The sequence below is a fragment of the Alexandromys fortis genome, unplaced genomic scaffold (assembly GCF_014885135.2).
Source record: "Alexandromys fortis isolate MF-2015 unplaced genomic scaffold, M_Fortis_MF-2015_v1.1 scaffold_46, whole genome shotgun sequence".
Taxonomy (NCBI): Eukaryota; Metazoa; Chordata; class Mammalia; order Rodentia; family Cricetidae; genus Alexandromys; species Alexandromys fortis.
Window position 1 is genome coordinate 1,622,287 of NW_026067919.1, and position 11,801 is coordinate 1,634,087.

At 45.4% G+C, this 11,801-nt stretch overlaps 1 protein-coding gene across 1 annotated transcript; it reads right to left on the reverse strand.

Annotated features, from left to right (window-relative positions):
• Positions 1-8,764: 8,764 nt before the first annotated feature.
• On the reverse strand, positions 8,765-11,429 carry Rpl15 (ribosomal protein L15). The gene is made up of 3 exons (XM_050140723.1): positions 11,212-11,429; positions 10,942-11,078; positions 8,765-10,298 (listed from the first exon to the last, which is right to left on the reverse strand). Exons 1-3 carry the CDS (start codon positions 11,381-11,383, stop codon positions 9,993-9,995), a joined length of 615 nt encoding a protein of 204 aa, XP_049996680.1. The 5' UTR covers positions 11,384-11,429; the 3' UTR covers positions 8,765-9,992.
• Positions 11,430-11,801: the final 372 nt, after the last annotated feature.

An 11,801-nucleotide genomic window follows, 5' to 3' on the forward strand; every position in this document is an offset into this window, starting at 1 on the left:
CTAACCTGGAACTCACTATGTAGACCAGGCTTGCCTCAAACTTATTGGCTATCCTTTTTGGCTCTGCCTCCTCATAGATTTGTGCTGTGTTAGGCCACTAAATTTTTGGCAATGAGCTAAAGCACAATTGTAAGCGAGTAGAGGCGCCACAGAGTCACTGAGGTAAGACAAGAAAAGGAGAAGCCAGGCCCACAGCTGGTTTATGAATTGGTGTGTGGAGAAAGCACCAAGCCTCTTGGAGCACTAACTTCACCTCAGACCATTGCATTGTGTATGAATCAACCTGGAACACTGAGGCATCGTTAAGGTTGCCTGAAACAAAGAGAAAAGAGGTGAACTGGAGGGGGTCCTGCTGAGTGACCCCCACATTTTCTAGCCCTTATCCTATTGTCCAAAGATGTTTTTAAAAACCTGTTAGTTGGGGCTAGAGAGCTGGAGAGATGGCTCAGAGGTTAAGAGCACTCACTAGCTGCTCTTCCAGAAGTCCTTAGTTCAATTCCCAGCAACCACATGGTGGCTCACAACCATCTCTACTGAGATCTGGCGCCCTCCTCTGGTGTGTAGGCATACATCAAGGCAGAATGTTGTATACATAATAAATAAATAAATCTTAAAAAAAAAAAAAAACCCTGTTAGTTGCCTGGCAATGGTGGAGCAGCCTTTAATCCCAGCACTTGGAAGGCAGAGGCTGGTGCATTTCCGTGAATTCGTGGGCACCTGGTCTACAAAGCAAGTTCCAGTACAGCCATATCTCAAAAAACCAAAACCCAAACAAACAAAGACTGTTAGTTAAGAAGTCTTCTAATATATCCTGAAAGAATTTTCTTTTAAAAGAGAACCAAAATGGATGCTTTGGGTCAGCGAGGTGGTTCAGTGGGGAGGGTGTTTGCCACCAAGGTTGACCGCCTAACTTTGATCACCAGGACCCACGCAGTGGAAAGTGAATGGACTTCTGAAAGTTGTCTTCTGAGCTCTGGTTGCAACCCATAGTACACCCTTTCCACAAGAAATGTTATTTTAAAAATTTAAAAAGAAGCCGGTGTTGGTGGCACATGTCACCAGCACTTGGGAGGCAGAGGCAGGCATATTTCAGGGAGTTTGAGGCCAGCCTGGTCTACAGAGCCAGTTCCAGGACAGCCAGGACTACACAGAGAAACCCTGTCTAGAAAAAAAAAATTAGAGCCGGGTGGTGGTGGCGCACGCCTTTAATCCCAGCACTTGGGAGGCAGAGGCAGGCGGATCTCTGTGAGTTCGAGACCAGCCTGGTCTACAAGAGCTAGTTCCAGGACAGGCTCCACAACCACAGAGAAACGCTGTCTCGAAAAACAAAAAAATTAGAAAGATAAAAGAATGACACTTCCTTTGCAGGGAGAAAAGCGCCCTTTCTTCAGGCTTTCTCAGGAAGACAGGCAAGCTGTGAACAATCACCATTGTGGTTAATGCTAATTCTTGCAAAATTGGTCCTTGTAGGTCAACCAGATCCCTTTCTTTTGCTTTATAAATTGAACTGAAATCATTCCTGCTGACCCAGGAATGCTGGCTGCCTGCCCAGAAGTGTCACCCTTGTTAGTGCTCAGTGTATAATGAGCCTATACGAAGGGCTGAACTCAGCATAAATAAAAGTTGAAACTGGAACTTAAATTTTTAACACATCTGCAGGATGGAAACAAAATAGCCAAGGGAACTTCATCGCGATGATGTCACTAAATTAACCAAACAGTGACTTTAATTGGCCAAAGACCCAGTATCACAGGGTCATTCCAACAGCTGCCTAACCTGCCAATGCTCTCCCACCACTCCAGAGCATCGGGATGAATAGGCTCCATGTTCAGCTTTGGCTTATGGGGGCGGGGGTGAAACAAGACATTCCAGTTTTCTGTATGAGATAGAAAAAAGAGAGAAGAAAGAAGAGGAGGAGGAGAAGGACGAAAAGGGGGAAGAGGAGGAGGAGGAGGCACTGAGAAGCACTGGCCATCACAGCACTTGGAGGTGGAGGCAGGAGGATCCCAAGGCCAAGAAGAAAAAGAAAGAAAAGTGAAGATCAGAGAAGAAGCAGGGGGCAAGGGGAGTAGGTCCAGGGAGTCTTCGCATGGGAGCACTTGCTTCCCAGCCCGTGTGTAACACGAGACTGCAGACACACAGAGTAGGGTTTCCCGTACAGTGTTATTAGTTTTAGTGTGCACAGCTACTTGTTAGGGGTCATTACGATGTCTGCCACTTTTTCTTGTTCTTATGAAACAGGATCTCATTATGGAGCCCAGACCGGCCTGGCACTTGGGGTCTTCCCCCTCCCTCGGCCTCCTAAGTGCTCGGATTCCAGGGCTGTAACACTGGGCAGAAGCATTTCCGGGTCTTTGGCAGTGTCCACCAGCTCCTACTCACTGGACTTTGGGAGGAAAACACCAGTGTGGTGTGTCATACAAAAAACGTCTCCAAACATTGCCAAATGTCCCTGAGGAACAAGCCCTCCGTATCAGTGGAGAGCCCTAGGCTTACAGAGGGGAAAGGTTGTTAGAGCATGTGGGAGGAGAAGAAACGGCAGGTGTAGAAGTCAGAACAATATGGAACTCGGTTTTCAATTTGTTCAATAAAATACCACAAACTGTGGTTAACAAAACACAGGTTTATGGTTGCGTGCCATGATTGTAGGCTGCGGGTTCCAAGGCAGGTCTTGCTGGACAAGAACCCAAACGTGGGCAGGACTGTTCCCGGTGGATACTTAGGCAGCCTCTGTTATGTGATGCTGTGGTCCCTGGCTGTCTGCAAAGCTGGCACTGCCAGGCTGAACCTCATCACGATGCCATCTCTCTGGCTTTCAGCTCTCCTGCCTTTTCACCATTTAGAGACTCCCGGGCCATGGAAAATTCCCCATGTTAAAGTCAGCTGATAGCAGCCTTCATCCTGTTTGTTTTGAAACCCAACATGTTCACAGGTTTCAGGTCTTTGAGTGTGGACAAAGTTAAGAGGACCAATATTATCTTAGCAACTGTTCTGTTGCTGTGAAGAGACACCATGACCAAAATAATTTATAAAAGGAAGGATTTTCCAGGTGTCGGTGGCACACGCCTTTAATCCCAGCACTCGAGAGGCAGAGGCAGGCAAATCTCTGTGAGTTCGAGGCCAGCCTGGTCTACAAGAGCTAGTTACAGGCTCCAAAGCTACAGATAAGCCCTGTATTAAAAAGCTTAAAAAAAAAAAAAAGGAAGCATTTAATTGGGGGCTCTTGATTATTTTCTAAGGATGAGTCCATGACCATCAGGGTGAGGAGCGAGGTATCAGGCAGGCAGGTGGGCGTGGTTCTGAAGCAGTAGGTAAGAGTTTCCATAGCAAGGCCCTGCCTCAACTGAAAACACACAGACACACAGACACACACACACACACACACTACAGCCCTAAGCATTAACAAGTTAGAGAACTCTCATATTGAAGTGAGAATAATATTGAAAATGCTTTCGTTGTGGTCATATTAATGGTGGGTGTGCTATCAGTATTGAATTGATTGCAACAGGTTCAACCTACAGACACCAAACGGGGGACCAAGAAATCCATCTTAAATGTAGTTGATCTTTCGAAATACTTTGAGTTATTTATTTATTTTACTTTATTTTATTTTTTTTTTTTGGTTTTTCGAGACAGGGTTTCTCTGTGGCTTTGGTTCCTGTCCTGGAACTAGCTCTGTAGACCAGGTTGGCCTCAAACTCAGAGATCTACCTGCCTCTGCCTCCCTAGTGCTGGGATTAAAGGCGTGTGCCACCATCGCCCAGCTGAGTTATTTATTTTTAACTGCTGAACCATTTCTCCAACCCCAAAGATGATTACTTTTTGAATATTTCTTCCTGATGAGTGAAATAATCCCACTCAGTTGATAATTAACCTCTGGACCGAAGTAGTAGGCTTATACTCTCACAGACAGTCTAGGGATTAGACAATGCATAATCACACTCCCCACCGGTGGCTCCTAAACCAGCACGGGCCAATAACGAACCTCCCTGAATAACAAGGAGAGATGCAAGCAAATTAGTTGAGGTGTTTATAATGCCAATTAAAGGAAGTTATTAATTGGGAAGGGATGAGGTGCTCTTTACTGCAGTTTGAAAGTATACTATATGTGTGCCAGGTACATCTTCAAATGCATGTTTTGTTTTTCTTTCTTGTTTTGGTTTTTTGAGACAGGGTTTCTCTGTGTAACCCTGGCTGTCCTGGAACTCACTCTGTAGACCAGGCTGACCTCGAACTCCTAGAGATCTGCCTGCCTCTGCCTCCCGAGTGCTAGGATTAAAGGCAAGCGCCACCACAAGTTGCAAAAGCATGCTTTGGAGCGCTTTATGAAACCTAAAGCACAGACCAACTATGATATGGTGGCAGAAGATTTGTTGCTGTGGGTTTTTCTGGGGAGTGGAGGGTATAGAGACAGGGTCTTGCTATTGCTATGTAGTTTAGTGTGGGCAGAATTATTGCAGCCTCCTAAATGTTGGCATTACTTCTGGCATTGCCATGATTTTTAAATTTATTTAACTTTTATTTTATGTGCATTGCTGAGAAAGTGTCAGGTCTCCTGGAACTGGGGTTACAGACAGCTGTGAACTGCCATGTGGGTGCTGGGAATTGAACCTGGGTACTCTGGAAGAGCAGCCAGTGCTTTTAACCACTGAGCTATCTCTCCTGCCCGGAGAGGGATGTTTAAAAGAAAGTGTTTCCTACCAACAGCCCCTATTTGCCGTCATTTCACTGCATGTCTGGTGGCAGTGTTCACTGTGAATCAATAATTAAAATCTTCAAACTGGCCAGCTTTCCCAAAGCTGAAACGGGAGTGATGATGGGCTGGAGAGAGGACTTCTGGGTAAAAACTGACACTTTGCATTATTCTCTGTGAGGTGGCTGTTGGTTAAAACATAGCTTGAGCTGGGCAGTCATCCCAGCACTCGGGAGGCAGAGGCAGGTGGATCCTTGTGAGTTTGAGGCCAGTACGGTCTCCAAAGTGAGTTCCAGGACAGGCTCCGAAGCTACACAGAGAAAGCCTGTAAATAACAAATAAAATAAGACATAGCTTGTACCTGTGTATCACCTCACCCAGCTCTCTCAGGCCAGCTTCACTTTGCAGAACAAACTTACGACAACTGTCCCTTCCCCGAGTGAAGAACAGTCAGAACACTGATTTCATGCTCCCAAACCAAAGCCAAGGAGGTCAGGTTTTTTTTTTTTCCCCTCGGTTTTTGTTTTTCAAGAAAGGGTTTCTCTGTGAGTTCAAAGCCAGCCTGGTCTACAGAGCAAGTTCCAGGACAGCTAGGGCTGTTACACAGAGAAACCCTGTCTCGACAAACAAACAAAACAAAAAGAATACTTGTTCTTACAGAGAACCAGGTTTGATTCCCAGCACCCACATGGCAGCTCATGGGAATCTGATACCTTTTGCTGGTACCAGGCATACATGAAGAATACATACATACATGCAGGCAAAATACTCATAAACATAAACCAATCTATAAAAAAAAATAAAAATTAGGCTGGAGAGATGGTTCAGTGATTAGAAGCACTGGCTGCTCTTCCAAAGGAGCTGGGTTCAATTCCTAGCATCAACATGGTTCTCACAGCTGTCTGTAACTCCAGTTCAGGGAATCCGACATCCTCACACATACAGACACGCAGGCAAAACATCAACACACATAAAGCACATGCCTTTAATCCCAGCACACAGGAGGCAAGGGACAACCTGGTCTACACAGGACAGCCAGGACCATGCAGAGAAACACTGTCTTGAAAATGAAAAATAAATTAAATTAAAAGGTAGTAATAGGTTCCTGAAAACATAAGACCCATTGCTTATTTTATAATCAGGGTCAACATAGGCCATGCTGCCAGGAGAGCAGGCCAAGTGGCAGTCCCTAGTGCAGTGAAGTCTTCCTCTGGCTGGCAGGGTTGAGCAGCTCTCAATTTGTAGCTGTGCCTTCTGGAGCTTGGACTTTTCTTCTTTCTTTCTTTCTTTCTTTCTTTCTTTCTTTCTTTCTTTCTTTCTTTCTTTCTTTCTTTCCTTTCTTTCTTTCTTTTTTTTTTTTTGTTGAGACAGGGTTTCTCTGTGTAGGTGTAGCTTTGGTACCTGTCCTGGAACTAATTCTTGTAGACCAGGCTGGCCTCAGACTCACAAAGATCTGCCTGGCTCTGCCTCCCAAGTGCTGGGATTAAAGGCGTGCCCACCACTGCTCGGCTTGGGCTTCTATGGTTATGTGCAGTTTGGGAAAGCAGGGAAGGAGTGTCTACTCTTGTCCTGAATTGCAGAATAACTCATAAGACTTCTACCTAAACAAGAGTTTAGCTGTGTATTCTGGTGGCAAGAAGCTTTGGTAGACATGTGGTGTTGTCTTTGCCACACTCAGAGAGCAACAATAAAAGTATCTAACGGCCTTTTCCACAAGACTGAGAGAGATCCCAAAATTTGATAACATGACGGGTATAAAAAACAAAAGTCCCCTCATATATTGCTGGTGGTTTAAATTGGTACAAACTCTGTGGAAAAAATTGGACAATGACTTAAAATTAATTTTTTTCAAATTTATTTTTGTGTGTGATTTGCTTGCATGCATGTAAGCGCACTATGTACATGCCTGGTGTCCATGAAGACAGAGAGCATCAGATTTCCTGGAACTGGAATTAAAGACATTGTGAGTTGCTGTGTGGGTGCTGGGAATTGAACCAGGGACCTCCAGAACAGCTAGTGCTCTTATTCTGAGTCATCTCTCCAACCCCTAAAATTGTTATTTTGAGTTTAAGTCCAAGTTTACTTTTATCTTATTTCTGTGTAAGTGTTGGTGTTAGGATGTGGACATAAATGTAAGTAATCTTGAAGGCCAGAGGAGAGTGAGGAATCCCCTGGAGCTAGAGTTTCAGGTGGTTGCCAGTTGCCTGATAAGGATGCTGGGAATATCCTCAAGAAAATATTAAGTGTTCCGCACAGGGTGTTGATGGCACACACCTTTAATCCCAGCACTTGGCAGGCAGATCTCTGTGAGTTCAAGGCCAGCCTGGTCTACCAGAGCTAGTTCCAGGATAGGCTCCAAAAAGCTACAGAGAAACGCTGTCTTGAACCCCTCACACAGAAAAAATAGGTGCACTCACTAGCAGAGAACACTGCCTTTCCCTTGGATCTTTTTATAACTGGGCCACTCCGAGGGGGATCTTCTGCAGTTCACGCAGGGTTCTCAACCTTCCTAGTGCTGCAGCCTTCATGTTGTGGTAACCCCAACCATAGTTATTTTCATTGCTACTTTACAATTGTGATTTTGCTACTGCTACGAATCATAATGTAAACATCTGATATTCAGGATGGCTGATATTCGACCTATGACAGTATCCTTCAACCCCCAAAGGGGTCTCGACCCACTGGTTGAGAAGCACTGTTCTAGAGACTAACACAGGGCCTCATCCAATTACATTACATCCACATACCATGCAGAAATGAAGGGAATGAAGCTCTTTGTGGGACAAATAAGCTCCTAGATAATGATGCAAGGAATTTATCATGTAGAATACCCTGCAATTGGGGTAAAAATAACTAATAGACATTTTAATATCTCCTGAGCCAGGTGTGATGGTACGTACGTGCAATCCCATCACACCCAAGGGCTGCTGCCTGAGGCCAGTGTGGGATCCATAGCAAGACTCTCTCACTTCTTATTTCTTCTAGTTGGAAGAGTGCTTGCCTAGCACACACAAAGCACTGACTCCATCCCGAGCACCATATAAACTGGGTAGAGGATATGGCAAACACCAGCAGTCTCCATCCTCCAAAATGTCAGTTCAAGGCCTGTTACTATCTCAAAATCTAAAGTCAAATCCAAGAAACTGATCTCACCTAATGCCTTCAGAACAGGAATCTGGGAGGCAGATTTAGAGCTCTCTGTAGACCAGGCTGGGCTTGAACTCAGATTCACAGCCTCTGCCTCCCGAGCAGAGATGGAAAGGTGTACAATTAAGGCACTTAATGCAGAGCCTGCTACTCACAGCCTTTCTTGAGACAGGCTTGTACTGCTGATCCCCTTGCCTACCTCCCAAGTGTGGGGATGAGGAGGTGTGCTCTCTGATACACCATTTAAGCATATACTTCAGTGGCAAAATCCATCAGTTATGTACCTGTTCCTTAAGTTGTGAGACCAACTACTAACCTCAGTAACTGAGGTCAACCTGGGTTATACATTAAGACTGTCTCATAAAGAAACCAAGAGTGTGCAGGCAGAGGTAGGTAGATTTGAGTTCCAGTCCAGTTCAGTCTACATACCAGTTCCAAACCACCCAGGGCAACATAGGTCTTTCCTCAAGACAAAAACAATAGCTTGTGTGTTGATGCATGCCTATGATTCTGGTCCATGAGGTGGAGGCAGGAGTTAAATGACGCCTCAGATAACTGAAACTATCTGAAATAAACCTGAAAACTTTAGCAGTGATCACGGACCATCTACTAGGATTCCAATTGTCTGGGGGAAAGACTGAGGAACTGAGGGAGCAGCGCAGGTCAATTGCTAAGGATTTTAGTTTGCATAACAAAGACTAGGACAAACTTAGAACCTCTAGCTGCTGGGTGGGGAGGATAAAGGCAAGCTTCTGTAATGCTGACAGGCCTTTAGCAGACAATCTTTCCAGTGCTGAGCCACAGTGCCGGGCCCAAGCAGTTTCCTAACTTAGCATACATTTTCTCTCAAATGATGCTTGCCATTTCTACCGTAAGCATCTTTTGCAGGTTTTCATTTGCTTTTACATAAATGATAACATAAGGTACACTTGTTTAACAGACATTTATTACTTTAGTTGAACAACCTCTATACAATTTGTTTTGCTGAATAGAAAAGAATTCTAGGTCAAGATTTTTATCTAGTATTTTCTGGAAATCAGTAAAATCCTTTAGAAATCTGAAGAGAAAAACAGTTTAAGAAAAGCTTCAATTAAGATTGTTAAGCCCACTAGCCCAGATCCCTGATAAGGGCTGTACTGTCTATTCATTCCATACTCATCCTGGGACCTAGTCCAAGGCATGGCACAAACAAAACATGGTAGTTATGTGTGGCCTTGGTGAAATGTCAACCTCTGAGAAATATACCTGGGACAAGTACCACTGACCACTACCAAAGGAAAGACTAATGAAGTCATATGGCCAACTGCTTTCCTTACCCCCAAGATGAATTGACTGGCCCAGGATTGACCTTTAAGTACCCAACCATCCTTGTTATGTGGCTAGAAGCTTCCTAATGGCTGGATACTATCTTGACCACAACTTTTTAGAGTTCACTTGGCTGGCATTAATTGAAGCCCACATGGCACCCATCACTGGATTACAAACCCTAAGGGAAATAATCTGCCCAGGGCAACCTCACCATACCATTCCCACATAGGCCTCACCCCACCCAAAATTCAAATCTCCACCACCTTTGAAACACCAAGGTGTCAACACCGATTACTGGACATCAAGCTCATCCTCCTGAGATCCAACAGAATACAGAAGCCTCTTCCAATTTTACCTGGTTCTTCTGAAAATGGGGCACTGGATTCAATCTCAAATTGTGGGTTGTAGCTGAGCTCCCTTGTCTAAGCATGTTCACAAAACAAGCTGGAAGCTTCTCTTCCTACATTTCTAAGCAAAATCCCAACTCTAAAGCAAGCAGCCACTTCAGTGACTAGAAGATTTTATCATCCCAAAAAAAGCTGCAGGTTCTATCACATGCACCAAACACTTCTACAGGGCAAGTCCTATGACTCTTCATACATAGGATACCACATGATGTAAACCATACACCGAACCCCCTAAGCAGGTAATGCAGACAGAAAGGTCATCAGAAACAAGATATACCATCACTGTAATCTTCAAACATTATTGCACTTTAACCGCTATAATCCACAAAGCATTCATGACAATCTGCGACAGTCTTAACAGACAAATAACACCTTTAAGCAGACAGGACGGTCCTAAATTGTTTATTGGGGTATGAATTGTACAAACATTACGTATATTAGCGGTAACGGTGGAGCTGCAGAGTGTTGCGCCTTCTCCAGGCTGCACGGCGAGAGCCACCAATAGTGTGGTGGAACTTGTGGCCCTTTCCAAGGCCTCGGCTCTTGCGGCCTGCAGACGTCAGCCCACGCATCTCTCTGTGCTTGTGGACCGGTTTGGTGATCCATTGGGTGTCAGGGTTTCTTCTGATAGCTTTATGGAATGGATCAATGAGGATAACCTCAAAAAATTTGTATGTGGAATCTTCGCCAACCCAGTAAGAATTCAGGACTCTCAGAGCCCCACAGTGGCGTCCAGCTCTCTCCTAAAACAGGGAAAAGCCCAGTCAGTCTTCTGTACTGCCCACGGCAACAACTCAGACAAAAATCCTTCCTCCCAACTCTGCATCACCAGAGACCAAAGCAGGCCAGGTCCCCACACACTAAAGCCCAGTGAAAACGACAGGTATGCAGACAGAAACATCATCCTTCTTATTCTCCCGCCCAACAAAACCATACAAACACCGGGCATGGAGTGAGTTCTGTCACAGTCCCCTCCAGCAACAGGGGTTAGGGCCATGGCCTTATACAAGAGTCAATGAATAAAAAGATTCCAGCTTTTGGAAAGGGGTCCCTGACCATAGAACACAGCTTAGCAGTCCAGAATAAAAACATTATATTAGCAGCATAACTAAATGTAATATGAGAACAGCTCAAAAATTTACCATCTTCAAAAGCTTAGGGTTCTGCCAGGACCTAGCTCACTAAAACAAACGAAAATCTTCTTAGTATAAACCTAAGCAGCAAGCAGTAGTAAGAGTTTTGATAATAGCTGCTCTTTGCCAAGGTTAAGTACAAAACACCTCCAAGCCCACCTTGCGCCCAGTCAAACTCCACCGTGGTCCCCATTTCTTCCAGCCCACAACCCCTAACGGGTTGCCAGGACAACCAGTACCCCGATCCGTTTACCTCAGCAACAGACTGAAGGCTTCGGGCAAACTTTAGCTGGTTCACACCATGATGGACAGGCTTGCCGTAGGTCGCACCCTTGGGCACCGGGCGTTTGCGGCCACCACGGCGGACGCGAATCCTGTATATGACGTAACCTGGACAGGGACAAACCCACCGCCGACAGGTGAGACTCAGTTAAGCCTTTCCCAGTGCTTCCCGGGTACACCGAGCTAGAGTGACCGCAGGAGGGTGGGGGAACCAGGGATCGCCCACTCGGACACCACGCACCTTGCTTGGCCTTGTAGCCCAGCCTCCGCGCTTTGTCGGGCCGGGTGGGGCGTGGAGCCCGGTGCAGCGCGGACAGCTGGCGGTACTGCCAGCAGCGGACCCTCAGCAGAAAGCGCATCACGTCCGACTGCTTCTTCCGCCACAGCTCCTGGATGTACTTGTATGCGCCCATCTTGGCTCACCTTATGGCCGCCGTCAGAGGAAAGGAAGAAGCCTTTCTCTCAAACATGTATTTTCTAAGAGTGCTCAATGTCGGGTCCTCACGAAGCATGTGCTTTGCTAACAGAACTGTTTTCCTGGGTCACAAATCCCTCTGCCTTGGAGAACTGGTTCAAATTCTATCCGCCATTTAGTTCGGAACAAACTCCTTTCAGAAGGAATTCTCTTGAAAATATCTATCATCAGGGGAAATTGAATAGAAAGGGGCCAATACTGCTTACAAGGCTTTTTCTTGTTTATAAATCAGAGTTGTAAAGTAAATGTTCTGCAATATTTCCTGGTGCATTGCAGTCCTGAAAATGTGCCACCAACTTTGTCCTTAGGAAGGGAAAGGGAATGTTCACTCTATAGAGCAGACCTACTTTTATATT

What these genes read in the sequence shown, in the direction of transcription:
- Rpl15 (XM_050140723.1), bottom strand. Translation starts at nt 11,383, where the DNA reads ATGGGCGCATACAAGTACATCCAGGAGCTGTGGCGGAAGAAGCAGTCG. An exon ending in GGGCTACAAGGCCAAGCAAG is followed by an intron (nt 11,079 to 11,211) that starts GTGCGTGGTGTC and finishes GTCCCTGTCCAG; the next exon opens with GTTACGTCATATACAGGATT. An exon ending in GCCTTCAGTCTGTTGCTGAG is followed by an intron (nt 10,299 to 10,941) that starts GTAAACGGATCG and finishes TCCCTGTTTTAG; the next exon opens with GAGAGAGCTGGACGCCACTG.